This window comes from Uranotaenia lowii, chromosome 1 (genome assembly GCF_029784155.1).
Source record: "Uranotaenia lowii strain MFRU-FL chromosome 1, ASM2978415v1, whole genome shotgun sequence".
NCBI lineage: Eukaryota > Metazoa > Arthropoda > Insecta > Diptera > Culicidae > Uranotaenia > Uranotaenia lowii.
The window spans coordinates 113,645,441-113,660,926 of record NC_073691.1 but is presented as its reverse complement, the minus strand read 5'-3'; the positions used below and the strand labels follow the sequence as shown (position 1 = coordinate 113,660,926).

Here is a 15,486-nt window from a genome sequence, read left to right as displayed (position 1 = left end):
ACGGTGTAGGATGACTCCATCGGCGGGGAGCATCTGAGTAGTGTGCGTCCGATCCCTTGATAGAAGCTACAAAGATAAGGCAACATCTTCTGCGTAACGGAGGTCAGGGGTGCGCCGCGAACGTGTGTAGGATACCCCAACGTCGGGGGGTATCCGAGTAGTTCCGCTTCCTAAAGGTGCATTTACAGTTCTTTCGAACGTGAAAATGAAAAAACTTATATTCTTCAAAAACTCGACTATGCTGCATTTCATGGCTGCGAAACTAGGTGGAATAGATGCGGAATGGTTGAACGATTATTTTTGAACTGATTTCCTTGTTCAAAGCCCTTTAATATTAATTTTATTTCAATTCCCCCGATTTTCACTGCGGAATATTTTTTCCGCGTTCACTGACATTCTGCTCGAAGTGTAAACGCACTGAGCGAACGTGAAAACGGAAAACGAACAAGAGTGGTGAATATAAATTCCGCGTTCATTTTCACGTCCGAATGGCAATGTGCATTCTGAAAAAAATTTCACCGATGACGGAAAAATTTTTGCTTCATAAAAAATTAGTTTTTTTTTTATTTGTAAGCACATTTGAAGGCAATTAAAGGCTTAAAATACTACGAGTTTGAAATGAAACGCATACGATTTTTTTTTTTAACTTTTAAAACCCGCTTGGGCATCATTTAATTGCACCTGTTGGAAGAGTTTCTCGACGAATAAATGTACCTGTTGGAAGAGCTTCTCAACGAATAAATGTAAATGAAGATCATCGAATGGCCACACTCAGAAATTAATAAAATATAAAAAATATTTATTTTTAATTATCCAGTTAATTTAAGGCGATAAATTTTTTCAGTCATTAAAAAAAAGGTATTGCGATATTATTTTTTAATGCACTTGAAACATTTCTCCATGAGAAATCATCCGGTGCATAAAAATTAGAATCGCGAAACATTTCAATCCATCATCTGTCATCGCTTTGTGGTTTGTTTTCATTCGAAATTCACGCAACCTCACTTTTTCCGGATTGTATTTCTGATGTTAATCAGCCGAAAGCAGGAAGGATCCCACAGTCATATTGATTCAAAAGTCTCGACAGCAGCACGAAAAGATGCTAAGTGCACTTCGTCTCTATCCGGTGCGAAGGGGGCTTGAATATTTCTGGTTTCCCCCGAAGGTCCCATCAAGCGAGATATCGGTAGTGCAAGCTTTCCCAGTAAACATCGTCCGTGATGGTAGGTAACCTATTATAATTATGTCTTGTAGGAGTATTTAACAATTGTTTGAAATGGAAATTTAAGCACTCCTCCTCCTTTAGACATCTCTGAAAAAGAACAGAAAGTAACCTGTTCAAATTTTTTTGATATCTTTGACCATGTACAACAGATACATGTAACTTCAAAGCTATCGTAAATTAGATTTTTTTTTTCAATTTACAGGTGGTTCCCGAAATGCTGATAAAAAAACCAGAAGTGATCATCCTATAGAAACATGCATGTTTAAAGAAAATCTATCACCGCCACATGCGTCAGCTCATGTCCTCCGGGTTTTTGAATCAAAACTCCGAGGTATGAAAATGATTTATTCTCAATGATCCGGGAACGATTTTCTCAGGGTAAAGTTTTCGGCCAACATATTTTTTGCAGAAGAGTATGATAAAGGGGGCGGGAGGTGAGATGGTAATGTAAAATTTATTGATTGAATAAATCATTCAAGTTGAAAATTCTCAAAAAATTATTTCTTTCCAATGATAATGCATAATATCCACAATAGTTCCTAAGGTCAACCGTCATATTGAATTTCGTTCTAATAATCACCACCAGATGTCACTGTCGTAGATATTTCTCAATGCATAAATTTTAATAACCGAGATATTTCTCGGCGAGAAATATTTCAGTTACTACACGCCGAGAAATAACTCTGGGAGTGGGCACGGTAAAACGTGAAAATACATGAAAAATAATATATTTACATTTTTTTCAGTTCTGAGTGCAGATTCCATTGAAATAAAAAAAAATAGATTCCGCTTTGTTCAAATGTGTGTTTCAGAAAAGGTATGGAAATAATAATAAAAATTTATGAAATCGTTCAAAAATAATGTGTTTTAAGGAGAACTGAAAAGCAGAAAAATTAACAAACAAAAGAGTACTGATGCATTTTAATTAAATAAAAACCTTTTCAATTGTTTCACTAATTAAAAGTAATTTTGAAATTTTTGTTTGTCAATTTTTAATCAAGAACAAAAAATGGCTATCCTGTAGAAGTTATATTCATAACGTCCTTTCAATAAGTTTTTCAAAAGAAACGAATCGCTAAAGCTAGTTACTCCTTGATCGATAAACACTTTTTGGGAGTACTTTAAATTCATAAAATTTAATTTAAATTCATTGTATTCAAAGCTAAGAACTTTGGGATTATTTGATTAAATCAATCGTTTTCAAAGCTGAATCTGTTTTGAAGAAGAACAATATGTTTTTTTGAGAAATTTGAATTTCAATTTGAGCATTGGTTCGACAAGTATCGATCGAAACATTGGTTGAATGATCTGTCATTTTCCGATCAAAGCCAATTTCTACCCGCAGTTGAACAAACCTCTTACTAATTTTGAAGATTTGACCGATTTGACATTTCACTGCGGAATATTTTTTCACTGTGGTGAGTTCACGTTCACGTTCGAGTTCGAGTTCACAAGAACTGTAAACCGGGCTTAAGAGGGAAACTGCGGGGATAAGACTTTACCTTCCTCGTAGCGGATCTCGAGGGAAGAGGGTTAACCACTGTCGGGGGATACCCACGGGTAGAGAGGCTCTCGACGCCGGGCGAGCCTCTCGAGTCGGTGTAGGATGTCGTCACCATCGGGAAACATCCGAGTCGTAGCGTTCCAAGTCCCGAATGTGTGCCGTGACAGGCACGAGTCTAGGATAAGCTGCTCTCGATTTGGCACACAACGGGCAGGAAAATCCGCGGGCCAAAAATCCTAGGGTTGCCAACCAAGGGGGATAAAGAAGACCGGACAACGGTCGGAGTAGACTGACCCCATCGACGGGGGGCTGTCGAGTAGAGTGCGTCCGACCCCACGGTTTGAAGTTACAAAGATAAGACAATACCTTCTGCGTAGCGGATGCCGTGGGTGCGCCGCGTTCGTGTGTAGGATGCTCCACCTTCGGGGAGTATCCGAGTAGAGCGGTTCTCAACGACAGAAGCTGCGGGGATAAGACTTGACCTTCTTCGCAGTGGAAATCGTTGGGAAAGGGTCATTCCACGTTCGGGGAATACCCACGGGTAGAGTGGCTCTCGACGCCGGGCGAGCCATTCGAGTCGGTGTAGGATGACGTCTTCGTCGGGAATCATCCGAGTCGTTGCGTTAAGTCCCGCGCGTGTGCCGTGACAGGCGCGAGTCTAGGATAAGCTGCTCTCGATCTGGCACACGACGGGCAAGGTGGCAAACTTCGAACCCTGAAGATAAGAGGTCGGGCTTCGAGTCGTTAGAGGAGAGGTCAGGCCTCAAACCTTCAGGCGGAGAGGTTTGCGTGGTCAACCCCGAGTCTTTATGATAAGAGGTCGGGTCCCGAGTCGTAAGAGGAGGGATCAGGCCCCTTACCAACAAGAGGAGGGGTACAAGTGGTCACCTCGAGTCATTACGAGGAGAGGTCAGATTTCAAGTCGTTAGAGGAGAGATCGGGCCTTGAATCTTGCAGAGGAGAGGTAAACCTCGAGTCGATGCGAGGAGGGGTCGGATCTCAAGTCGTTAGAGGAGAGATCAGGCCTCAAGTCGCGAAGAGGAGAGGTTTGTGTGGGAATCTCGAGTCATTGCAAGGAGATGTCGGTTCTCAAGTCGTTAGAGGAGAGTTCAGGCGTCGAGTCGTAAGGATGAGAGGTTTTGCTGAAAGTGGTCTCGTTAATGAATATTGCCTTTGAGCGCATTAGCGCGAATAGACCTCCCACTATTGAAGCATAGTGTACTAAACAGTTCGAGGTGGGAACCAGGTCTGCGGCCCCAGGTGGAGTTTAGGGAGTAGGGGGTATACACGGAGTATATCATGAGTCTGCCCATTGTACCCATGGACCCAGAGTAGCAAACTGGGGGGACGCGGTGGCTCGCCGTGCCTTGGAATACAATCCGTAAACCGGGATTTACCACCTGTGGTTACCAACTAAAAAAAAAACATTAGGAACTGCATCGGGTATAGGTTCCTGTTCCTCTTCCGGATGCTTGCCGATAAACTTCAACTTATTCGCAATTTCGACCTTTCCCGGCTGGTTTCCGTTCTTGTGTCGTGGCCTGTTCTGATTAGGGAAATTTCGGTTGGTTGGTCGGTCGTTTGGGGATGGAAACAAAGTAAGCTGCACTCTTCAGAGATACCTTCCAAAATGTTCTTCCTGATTCGGCCTTGATGTAAACCTCTAAAAAAATAACAATAAAAATCATTAGTAGAGAATTGGTACCCGACAATCAACTATCTTACCAAAAGCAATTGTCCGCACCCAACGACCAAACGGTTTGAAGAGTTTATTTGAAGTGTCATTTGTATCTTTCCATAACCAGTTGATGTGCTCGACAAACCGTATCGATGTCATCGGCTGCATTGAACTGCGAAACCACATCCGAGCCAACACCTACTAACAATTCGATCGAAACCTTACAGTTATTTCAAACTAAAATTTTCAGGTCGTAAAATTCGGCAATCGGTAACACTGGTCGATTAAGATGTACCACTAAACGGCGCGCAAAGTAAAACTTTTAAAGTGATGTTTACCCGAGTTTCACCGTCAAGTATACCCAAAGTATAAATCGTCCAGGCAATACTTTCGATCGTGAAGTGTTATCTAGTTCGATACCGTGATCCCGAGGAAGATAACCGAAATAAAAAATCTCGCAATTCGTCGCTGGCTACATTCCAATTGTTCAACAGAAGTGCATTCGATCTAAAGTTCTCGTCGAGTTGTATTGGTGCTATCTCTGGAACTCATCGCTATGTCAAACCTCCAGAGAACTCCACCGAGTGTCAACACCTCCAAACTCGGATCTCCAAGACGCCCCGTGAGCTCACCCGACGCTTTGGTCAACAACAAAACAAACAAACGCTTGCGAACAGATGGTGAGATGACTGAAAAGCCCTCCTCACTCACCCTAGAGAATGCTGTGTCGATGCTAATGAACCAATTTAGTGTCACGAACAACATGATTGATGACTTGAGGAACGATATCAACTACAAAATTGAGGCTGTGAAATCCGAACTAGACGGGAAACTGGAGGCAGTTTCCAAGGAAATTCTCTCACTAAAAGCTGAATGCTCGACGAGATTTCGGGATAACGAATCTACTTTTCGCTCGCTGGATGAAAAACTAGGCACTATTCATCACTCGATTGGCAATTTGGAAAAAAAGGAATGAGCTCATTTTTAGTGGTATTCCTTTCATCACTGACGAAAACCTCGAAGAATACTTTAGGCGGATATGTTGCCAGCTTGGGTACGTGCAGAGCTCTGTACCTTCAGTGGATATTCGACGTATCAAACCTCGATCGTTGAAAGACGGCGATGAGAGTCTTGTTATGGTGGAGTTTGCCCTAAAAAACGTGAGAGACGATTTTTATGCTGTGTATCTACGGAATCGTGACCTGAGACTAAATCATCTGGGCTTCGCGTCGGATCGACGAGTATACATCAACGAAAACTTGACCATCTCAGCGAGAAAACTGAAGGCTGCGGCGCTGCAACGGAAAAAAGCTGGAAAGTTGACGTCCGTTTTTACAAAGCAAGGAGTAGTCTACGTGAGACAATCAGCTGATGGACCTGCAGTAGCTGTGCAAACTGAAGGAGACCTAGCTAAGTTTTAATAATGTCCTATGATTTGAAATCGATTCACTTTAAAGTTTTAATCATTGATTGTTATTGTACACTTGTGAAATTTTTGGATTATGTTTATAAATGAATTTAGACCTTTGAATATTCCTCATCCCTCTAAAAATTGCTTCCCATTTTACATCTAATATGCTTCCTCAATTTAACCACACTCTGACGAACATCCCTGGTATTATTCTTAATGCAGCGCTTCTGCCCGGAAAGTTTAATGTTTGCCATGGAAATGTGCAAAGTCTCTGTGCACGGAATACTGGTAAGCTGGACGAATTGCGACAAACCCTAATCGATTCTAAAGTAGAGGTGGCCTGCTTTACCGAGTCTTGGCTGTCTAACAAAAACAGTAACCGCCAAATTGCGATTGATGGTTTTGCTGTGGTGCGTAATGATCGTGTGTATCAACGTGGTGGCGGTGTTGTTGTCTATTATCGAAATCATCTCAACTGCAAGCAAATTTACAACACCATTATTTCAAGAAATTCGGAAGACAAAACTGAATGTCTGGCATTAGAATTTAACACAAGCGGCCATCGAATTCTTATGATGATTGTCTACAATCCTCCTACAAACGATTGTTCTTCATTTTCAACGCAAAAACTGTCTGAGTTTGCATCGAAATATGAAAATATACTCCTAATCGGCGATTTTAACACTGATCTACTGCGTGAAAACCGTAAACGTGAGCAGCTTGAAAATGTTATCGAAAGTTTTTCTTTGCTATCAGTTGGACATGAACCAACGTTTTTCACCAGTCAAAGATGTTCACAGCTTAACTTGATTATTACCAGCAGAGATTTTAAAACGTTGAAATTTGGAAAAGTAGCGTTCCCAGCACTATCACAGCATGACTTGATTTATGCTTCTTTGGATTGTGATGTCATTACGATGCCATCTACTTCCATGTATCGCGATTACGTCAATTTCAACGCGCAGCTGCTTGAAAGCTCTTTACGGTCAATACCTTGGGACGAATTTTATGGAATAGAACAATCTGACGACCTCCTGAAGTTCTTTAATAACAACTTGAAGGATGTCCACGACACTTGTATACCGCTACGACGATGTAATAAACGGAAGAAATCCAATAGGTGGTTTAATTCTGACATTCGAAAGGCTATATTAGAACGGGATCTTGCTTATAAAGACTGGGTAAAAGCACCACTCGAATTCAAAGATGCAAAACGACAAATATTCAAAACCCTTCGAAATCGAGTTAATACGATCATTTCTAGAGCCAAAAAGCAGTACATGGAAAATCACCTGGGAAACCATATCAATCCGACTGAACTTTGGAGCAGAGTGCGAAGTTTAGGTGTTGGCAAGTGTAGAACCTCGTGGTACGCAGTTGTAGCCAAACACGTCCGTCCTGCTTCGTGGTTGCCGTCAAAGAGAGCGATTATCATTCGGCTTGGTTGTTCGTCCCCGTAAATCGATTACACACACAGAGAAACACTTTGACAACCGAGGGGTTTCCTAATGGATTATTACAAGTGTTATACACTGAGATGAATCGCAACAACTTTTACAACTGCAAGACTCTACATCCCTTTCCTCCTCTAAACAAAAAAACCAAAGAAAAATTAAGTATCCAATGACAAATTCGATTTATTTAACAGAAAAATAGCCAAAAAAAATATGTTTTAATCCTTGTATCGCGAAGGGAGCTTTTTCGGTCTAGTTGGACGATTCGGTGGAAGTTCTTTGCTATCGACTCCATCATTATTATCCACTTCCTGGTGTTTTCTTTTATTACCCAGATTCATTTTTACTGGACTGTCAGATTCTGAGTTATCGGACGAAACGATAACGTCTTCTTGCGTCATTCGTTCAGTGACATCCTCTGTTGTCTTCTGCAAAGGAAACTTCCGCAAATGGGAAATTGGACGGCGATACGTTGTTCCGTCTTCATTCGCTACTAATGTGTCACTTCCTGTCTTTTCGATGACTGTATATTTTTCCAGCCGAAACTTGGGCTCCAACTTACCCGCTTCATAGTTCCGTATCATCACTTTGTCACCGACTTCTATTTCGGAAGTTTTAGCCTTTCTGCGTTCATCTGCGTAGATCTTACCCTTCACTTTCCGGATTGCATCTTTTTCCCGTGTGCTCACATCTCTCATCCAGTTGGGGTCCGTTCTTAGAGAGGGTAATAAGTCCTTAACTGGCCTTCCTGTTAGCAGTTCAAACGGTGCTTTATCCGTCGTCGAATGAGGCGTGGTATTAACCATATACACATAATCTTGCAAGGCTTTTCTCCAGTCAGTTTGGGTTACTTTCGCAATGCGCAATGCCCTCAATATCCCTTGGTTCTGCCTCTCGATTAGCCCGTTCATCTGAGGCCAATAAGGGATAGTGTGGACCAATCGAATGTTTCTACTAGTGCAATATTCAGAAAACTCTACACTGGAGAATGGAGGGCCATTATCGCAACGTATAGTTTCCGGATAAGTATGCTCACGGAATAGGGCCTCCAACACTTCAATAGTCTTAGCCGCATTTGTGATTTTCATTTCAGATACTGATAAGAACCGGCTGTAGTAATCCACGGTCACTAAGAACGTGGCACACTCTTTGGCAGAGAAAAAGTCAATTCCTATCTGCTGCCAAGCACGTTCAGGCATCTCCGTTCTTATCATTGGCTCGGGTGGATTCTGTCTACTAACGGCGGAGCAACCAGCGCATTGTTGTACAGTTTCATTCACATCGCGGTCCATACAGGGCCACCATAACTTCTCCCTCAAGTTTCGTCGCATTGCAACGATACCGGGATGCCCTTTGTGCGCGATTTGCAATGCCCTCGATCGCAACTTTTTAGGAAGTACAATCCTGTCATTCCTGACTACGATTCCATCGATTGATCCTAACTCATTTTGAAAAGCTTGGTACCGGAAAAGCTCTTTTTCCCACTTATCTGTTTTAAGGGCGTTAATCACTGCCATCAAAACCTGATCTGCCTCTGTTTCTTTCTGAATCTCTTTCAAAGTTATCGCAGAAAGACCTTCGTTTAACGCAAACAGAAAGTGATCTGAACCTTCATCAAACGCTGCATCGCACTGTGTAACTAGACGGGAGAGGATGTCAGAAATATTTCTTGCTCCTGGAATAAAACAATTACTGTTACTTTACTTAATTTAAAAACGATGTCAACCATTCTTACCTGGAATATATCGAACACGAAAATTATAAGGTTGTAAACGAAGTGCAAAACCTTCAGCCCTTGAACAGGCTCGTCTTCCGTTTTGGTGCTTGCCTTCATAAATATATTCCAGTGTCCTATGGTCTGTAAATACGGTGAATTCGAGGCCGAACAGGTAGAGGTAAAATTTCTCCACCGCCCACACAACCGCCAATGCCTCTCTCTGGGTTTGTGGGTACACTCGCTCGGCAGGCGTCAATCCCTTTGACGCAAAGCTTATGATTCTAGAAACACCCTTATGATCCTTTTGCGTCAACACTGCCCCCAACCCGACTGGTGAGGCATCAACATAAAGTTCAGTCGTATCACACGGATCGAAAAATCCAAGCTTGCGCACGTTATTAACCAGCTCGTTACGTAGATCATCAAAGGCTTTCTGCTGATTATCACCAAATTTATCAATTTCTCCACGTACAAACATCCGCAAAGGCTCAGATCTGGTCGAAAGATCGGGGATGAACTGGCCCACAAAGTTAACGAGTCCCACTCCCAAGAAGCTACGTACCTCTTCTTTAGATGACGGCAGGCGAAAATTCTTAATGGCAGATACTTTTTCTTCAGAAGGACTAATCCCAGTAGTACTCACTTTAAATCCGAGTATCTCCATTTCTTGTACTCCAATGACGCATTTCTCTTTGTTGAGTAAAGCATTATTATCTTTCAAAACACGGAGGACTTCCTCCAGTCGCGCATCGTGTTCTTCACGAGTCCTTCCGAACACAACGATATCGTCTATATATATTATAACTCCCTCAATTCCCATCAGCATCTCGGTCATAATCCTCTGAAAAATTTCAGGAGCTGCGTTAATCCCGAACATGAGACGCTTGAATTGCATGAGTCCTTTTCCCGTCATGAAAGTTGTAATGCTCCGGGAGTCTGGATGAAGCTCAACGTGATGGTAAGCAGATGTTATGTCCAACCTCGAGTAAAATTTTGAACCTTTCAATTTATTCAAAAAAGTGTCGATAACTGGTAGTGGATAATGTTCACGTTGGACAGCTTCATTAGCATTCTTCATATTGATGCATATTCTAACATCATCCTTACCTTTCGGTACCACTACCATCGGGGAAATCCACTCGGGGGAGCCCACGACTCTTTCTATGACATCACTCAATAACAGTTCTTCTAGTTTGTCGTTGACTTTTTGCTCCATGGCTGCTGGTACCCTAAGATAGGCTACTTTCTTTGGAATGATCCGGTCGTCAATAGACAACTTGACTAATATTCCAGGAAACTTCGGAAACGGTTTGACCAACCCATCAATGTTAGACACATGTAGCCCAACCTTAAGGACCTTAAGCTCCTCAGCTGTGCTTTTACTCAACAACGATCTTTGAGCTCCTTCGATCACGAAAAATTCAGCATAACACTTGGGCTTCACTGGGTTGATTGACAGCCATGCTTCAAACATCGCCTTAACCTGCAAAGGTTCTTGGCTAGCATAACCGTTGAATTGGCGATCACATTTCGTTCTATAGTTGAATACTTTTGTATTTCGTTGCTGTATAACGTCCCACGCTTCTTCAGTGACTGTGTTAATCGATGCTCCAGAATCTATAAGAAATTCTACCGCCGTTTTGTCGATCATACAAGTGACAAGACCGCTGTCAAGGACATGACCATCCACCTAATGAGAAGAAGATTTTTTTTTTAATTCAAAAATTCATTTTATTCAGTTCATCAATTCCGAGGTTCTACGAAACCTTATTTTATTAATAATTAAAGAAAACAAACAATTCAATAAATCTTCAAAACGAAATCATTCTACCTTGGCAATGTCTTCCGTTGTCGGGCGGTGTGGGATTTCTGCTTTCCAATGTTCTTTCGAATCAACAAGCGAGTTAGCTTCGTTTCGACCTCTGACGGCAGGCTTTTTCGATGACGGCAATGAATGAGTTCCATCACACTTCCTGGCATAGTGACCACTCTGTCCACAACGGTTACAGATAGCTCCACGTGCCAAACACTCAAGTGACTCCGATCCATGATTATATGATCCACAACGCCAACACTGCTCTCCTCGCTGAATACGAGCTGCACCTCTTCTAAAATCCGGACGGAAAGGAGTTGTACGCTTTGTGAACGAATGCTCGTAGCGCTGTGGTCTCCAAGTATTCCTTCTGACCGAAATGTTGTTGACTTCCGATTGGCTTCTCTCCTTCTCTCTCTGTCTAACAAGAATTTCCCGGTTGATGGCGTAATTGATTAGCTCGTCCAAATTCATTACGCTCTCCAGACCCTTATCTCGTACTTTTTCGTCCCGAGCGCCGATCGTGATCTGCTGTAAAATCTCTGTGTCTTCACGATCACGGAATTCACAGCGAGCCGCTTGTGTTCGGAGTCCGAGGATAAAGGCATTGAACGACTCCTCAGGTTTCTGTCTCAGACCACGAAAAACTTCGAGTTCCACACGATCATTCCGCTTACCAACAAAAACGCTTGTAAGCGCTTAACAGCGTTGTCATACTCAGGCACTTCTCTTGGCATAAGAGGGACCTTGACTGGCTCAGGATAAAACTCATCAGGTACTGCCCGTAGATTGTGGAAAATCCGCTGCAGTCCTCTTCCTCCCATGGCCAGCATTGTTGCCAACTTCTCGCGTTGAGATTCCATTTCCCGTAACTGCATGATGAGTTCGAAAGCCCGGTGCCACTCTTCCCATTCTCTTCGCAAGTCCTGGGCATCGACTGCATCGTTAAACTGAGCCAAAGGGTAACGCAATTTGTCTTCTCCGTTCATCTGAAATTTGAAGAACAAAACTTCAATCAGTAATCTTCATTTTTCCTCTAGCAGATTGATATACAATTTTTAAATTTTTTCAATATAATAATTCCTTTTCATCCAATTTCAATTGCCACTATCATAACAAATTGACTTCACTTTTACGTTGCGGTACTAGAGTTCTGCTTGTCATTTATAACTACAACACCTTTTTTCTTATTATTTTTTTTTTTTTGCAAATTTTCAATTAGTTACAGCGCTTCGGATTCCTCCGGTCTCGCTTCAAATTTTTTTTAATTTCTCTTTAGTACAGCGCTTCGGATTTTACCGGTCTCGCTTCTTCGTTTTTTTTTTCAAACAGCGCTTCGGATTTCACCGGTCTCGCTTCTTCTTTTTTTTTTTACACAGCGCTTCGGATTTCACCGGTCTCGCTTCTCATTTTCTTTTTTTTTTTTAACACAGCGCTTCGGATTCCACCGGACTCGCTTTATTTTCCTCCAGCACTACGGATTTCACCGGCCTCGCTTATATTTCGTTTCAGTTTCCCGGATTCTACCGAACTTCCTGTTTTAATCAGTGAGATACATTTTACAGCACAAAACATTTACTAATTTATTCATTACACACGCGCATTATTCTGAGCCTCCCGGAATTGAATTTCTAGTTTTCACAAACGAATCTCATTCGTCTATTCAAATTTTGGACACTTGTAAATTCTACTGGGGTACTTAATGCTTCCACTATTTCGAAATTTAGATATTCACGCGAATTTTTCAATCCCGATTTTCCAACTCACCATTTTGTTTTCACCGGCTGCGCCAAATTGTAGAACCTCGTGGTACGCAGTTGTAGCCAAACACGTCCGTCCTGCTTCGTGGTTGCCGTCAAAGAGAGCGATTATCATTCGGCTTGGTTGTTCGTCCCCGTAAATCGATTACACACACAGAGAAACACTTTGACAACCGAGGGGTTTCCTAATGGATTATTACAAGTGTTATACACTGAGATGAATCGCAACAACTTTTACAACTGCAAGACTCTACAGCAAGGAAAAATCATCGCACCTTATCTCATCAAACTGCCAATGACTGCAACAGGATGTATGTACCGCCGAGAGAAAACTCATATGCTTTCGGTTTTCACCCGGTGGAATGGTGGGAGGTCGTGAACGCCGTTTGGAACGTGAAATCCAACGCAACTGGATTAGATGGCTTACCGATTAATTTTCTCAAGATTGTTCTTCCGATAATCCTACCACAACTTACGTATATGTTTAACAAATTCATCTCTACATCGTTGTTTCCTAGCGATTGGAAGCAAGCTAAAATCATACCTTTGCGCAAAAAACCTCAAATAGATGCAATTACCAACCTACGGTCCATAAGTCTTCTTTGCAGCCTCTCGAAAGCTTTTGAGAAAATTCTTCAGCAACAAATGATTAATCATATTGAACAAAATCAACTTTTCTCAGCGTATCAAGCTGGTTTCCGCAGAAGTCACAGCTGCAAAAGCGCTATTCTTCGCGTTCAACACGATCTGCTTACGGTTATAGATAGGAAAGGTACCGAGATCTTGGTGCTACTCGATTTCACAAAAGCTTTCGACACCGTCGCACACTACAAAATTTGTGAAAAACTGGCGAGGCATTACAACTTTGGTTCCGAAGCAGTAAGTTTAATTTCATCGTATTTGCACGGTAGGACGCAAACCGTCTATATCAATGACAAATGCTCAACCAGTGTAGCAGTAAGGATCAGTTCTTGGACCTATCCTCTTCTGTTGTTTCATCAATGACCTTCCAAACGTGCTAAAGTCTTGCTCAATTCAGATGTATGCAGATGATGTCCAATTATACATAACTGCAACCGGTGAACCTACTAATGCATTATTAGTTCATTTGATGAATCAAGATCTGGGAAGAATTGCCGTATGGTGTAACAGGAATGGACTCTTGATCAATCAGAGCAAAAGCAAAGCTATGCTGATTTCGAAACGACGCTTAGACAACAACACTGTGATTGACAACCTGCTTATGGAAGGAGAAACGATCTCTTGGGAAGACCGTGTCAACAATCTAGGCTATGTGTTTCAAAACGACATGCAGTGGAATCTGGTTGTGGTCTGGTTGCCCAACAATGTGGAAAAATCTATGGTTGCTTGCGTACGCTATATTCAACGACGTATCTTGCGCCAACAACCACCAAACTAAAACTTTTCAAGGCTCTGATTCTTCCACATGTCATATTTGCTGATGTACTTTTCCTTAAACCGAGTGCAGCTGCCATGAGTCGCCTGCGAATCGCATTAAACCGCTGCGTACGCTATGTTTATGGGCTGAACAGCTTCGGCTCGGTCAATCATCTGCATAAAAACCTCATAGGATGCTCTCTTCAGCAACTGTATGCTTTCCGATCCTGTCTGTTCCTGCACAAAATCATAAGAACCCGCTATCCTCCAACATTGTTCGACAAAGTTTCCCAGCTGCAAGGGCGCCGACGGCAAAACTTAGTAGTCCCAGAAAATCGTACAACCATTTTTGCTAACTCCTTTTTCGTCAGAGGCGTGGTTAACTGGAATAGATTACCAGCCGACTTAAAGCGTCAAACGTCAGAAGCAATTTTTAAGAGGGAATGCCTACATTTTTGGAATAATTGTTAGTAATTTGTTGAGGAAAAAGTTCGTAAATTTAAGAAGTGAAGAAATCAGAATTAGAACACCGTATGTAGTAATTAAAAAGGTGAAGACCTTACGCTACTGTAATAAACAAACAAACAAATAAACAAAATTGAACACCACAATCGCCACAAACCTGCAATGTTTACTTTTAATTTATTTAAATTTTTTGAAACTAATCGGAAATTTTTGTATTACTTACAATTTTTGACGTCGATTCTAGTGTTGGCGTTTCACAGCAGGTTCCCGGCTCAGATTTAATTCTCCAATTGTCCGCTTGGGTCGCGTAACTTGCCCATTTTTCCTTATTGAATAATTTGCTGACACCATACAAACCGATTACGACGTTTTTCAAACCGGAAATCGGATCCGTTATTTAGAAATTTAATCCCTTCTTCTTCTTCTTCTTTCTGCTTAATGGCCAGTCTGTGTAGCTGTTTGCAGACTATACTGCCAAGTCTTGTCAAACCATGAACCTTCTGTACTGTGGGCTCAAGCGCCTCTTTTTTTTATTATTCGATCGACTGGTTGTTGTGATTTTATATTGAGATTATGGACAGTTGTTGTTATAATGTAGTGGATTTTTAATTAAGAAAAGATTGTAGTGCAAGATTGAAGTTACTTAGATTTCTATTTTGTTTTTTTTCAATGAATTTTGCTATTGCTTTGTATGTTTTCTCTTTAGAGTTTAATAATAAGATTCCTAAATCATCGTTTAAAATAAGGCAAGGGAAGTCGTTTCTAGATTGAGTGTATTTATAGCATTTGAAAAGAATATGTTCAATGTCTTCTGTAGTTCCACAGATTTCGCATTGGTAAATTTAATCCCGAAAATCCGAACCGCAAGCGAAATCAAAACAACATCAGCGCAATGTCGACCATTTTGACAGATGTGTTCATTCAGTCACTCACCTGAGTGAGATACTGTCACTTTACCCACATCGACTCCGGGAATAAGGTGACAAAAGACACGGTGACTCCGAGGTGAGGTGACAATCATCACGTCACGCGCGGCGCAGAATAAGGCTGTATATTCATTG

The 15,486-nt window shown here is 41.7% G+C and overlaps 1 protein-coding gene across 1 annotated transcript; it reads right to left on the bottom strand.

The window, feature by feature from the left end:
* Window positions 1-7,490: 7,490 nt before the first annotated feature.
* LOC129737835 (uncharacterized protein K02A2.6-like) lies at window positions 7,491-12,783 on the bottom strand. Its single transcript, XM_055728993.1, has 5 exons — window positions 12,570-12,783; window positions 11,549-11,791; window positions 10,821-11,474; window positions 9,008-10,679; window positions 7,491-8,947 (listed from the first exon to the last, which is right to left on the bottom strand). Exons 1-5 carry the CDS (start codon window positions 12,675-12,677, stop codon window positions 7,491-7,493), a joined length of 4,134 nt encoding a protein of 1,377 aa, XP_055584968.1. The 5' UTR covers window positions 12,678-12,783.
* Between the last annotated feature and the right edge of the window lie 2,703 nt (window positions 12,784-15,486).

Coding starts and splice junctions, on each gene's coding strand:
- LOC129737835 (XM_055728993.1), bottom strand. CDS start 12,677: ATGATAATCGCTCTCTTTGACGGCAACCACGAAGCAGGACGGACGTGT. Junction 11,475..11,548: donor TTTATCCTGAGCCAGTCAAG/GTCCCTCTTATG, acceptor TTTGTTGGTAAG/CGGAATGATCGTGTGGAACT. Junction 10,680..10,820: donor CAACGGAAGACATTGCCAAG/GTAGAATGATTT, acceptor TCTTCTCATTAG/GTGGATGGTCATGTCCTTGA.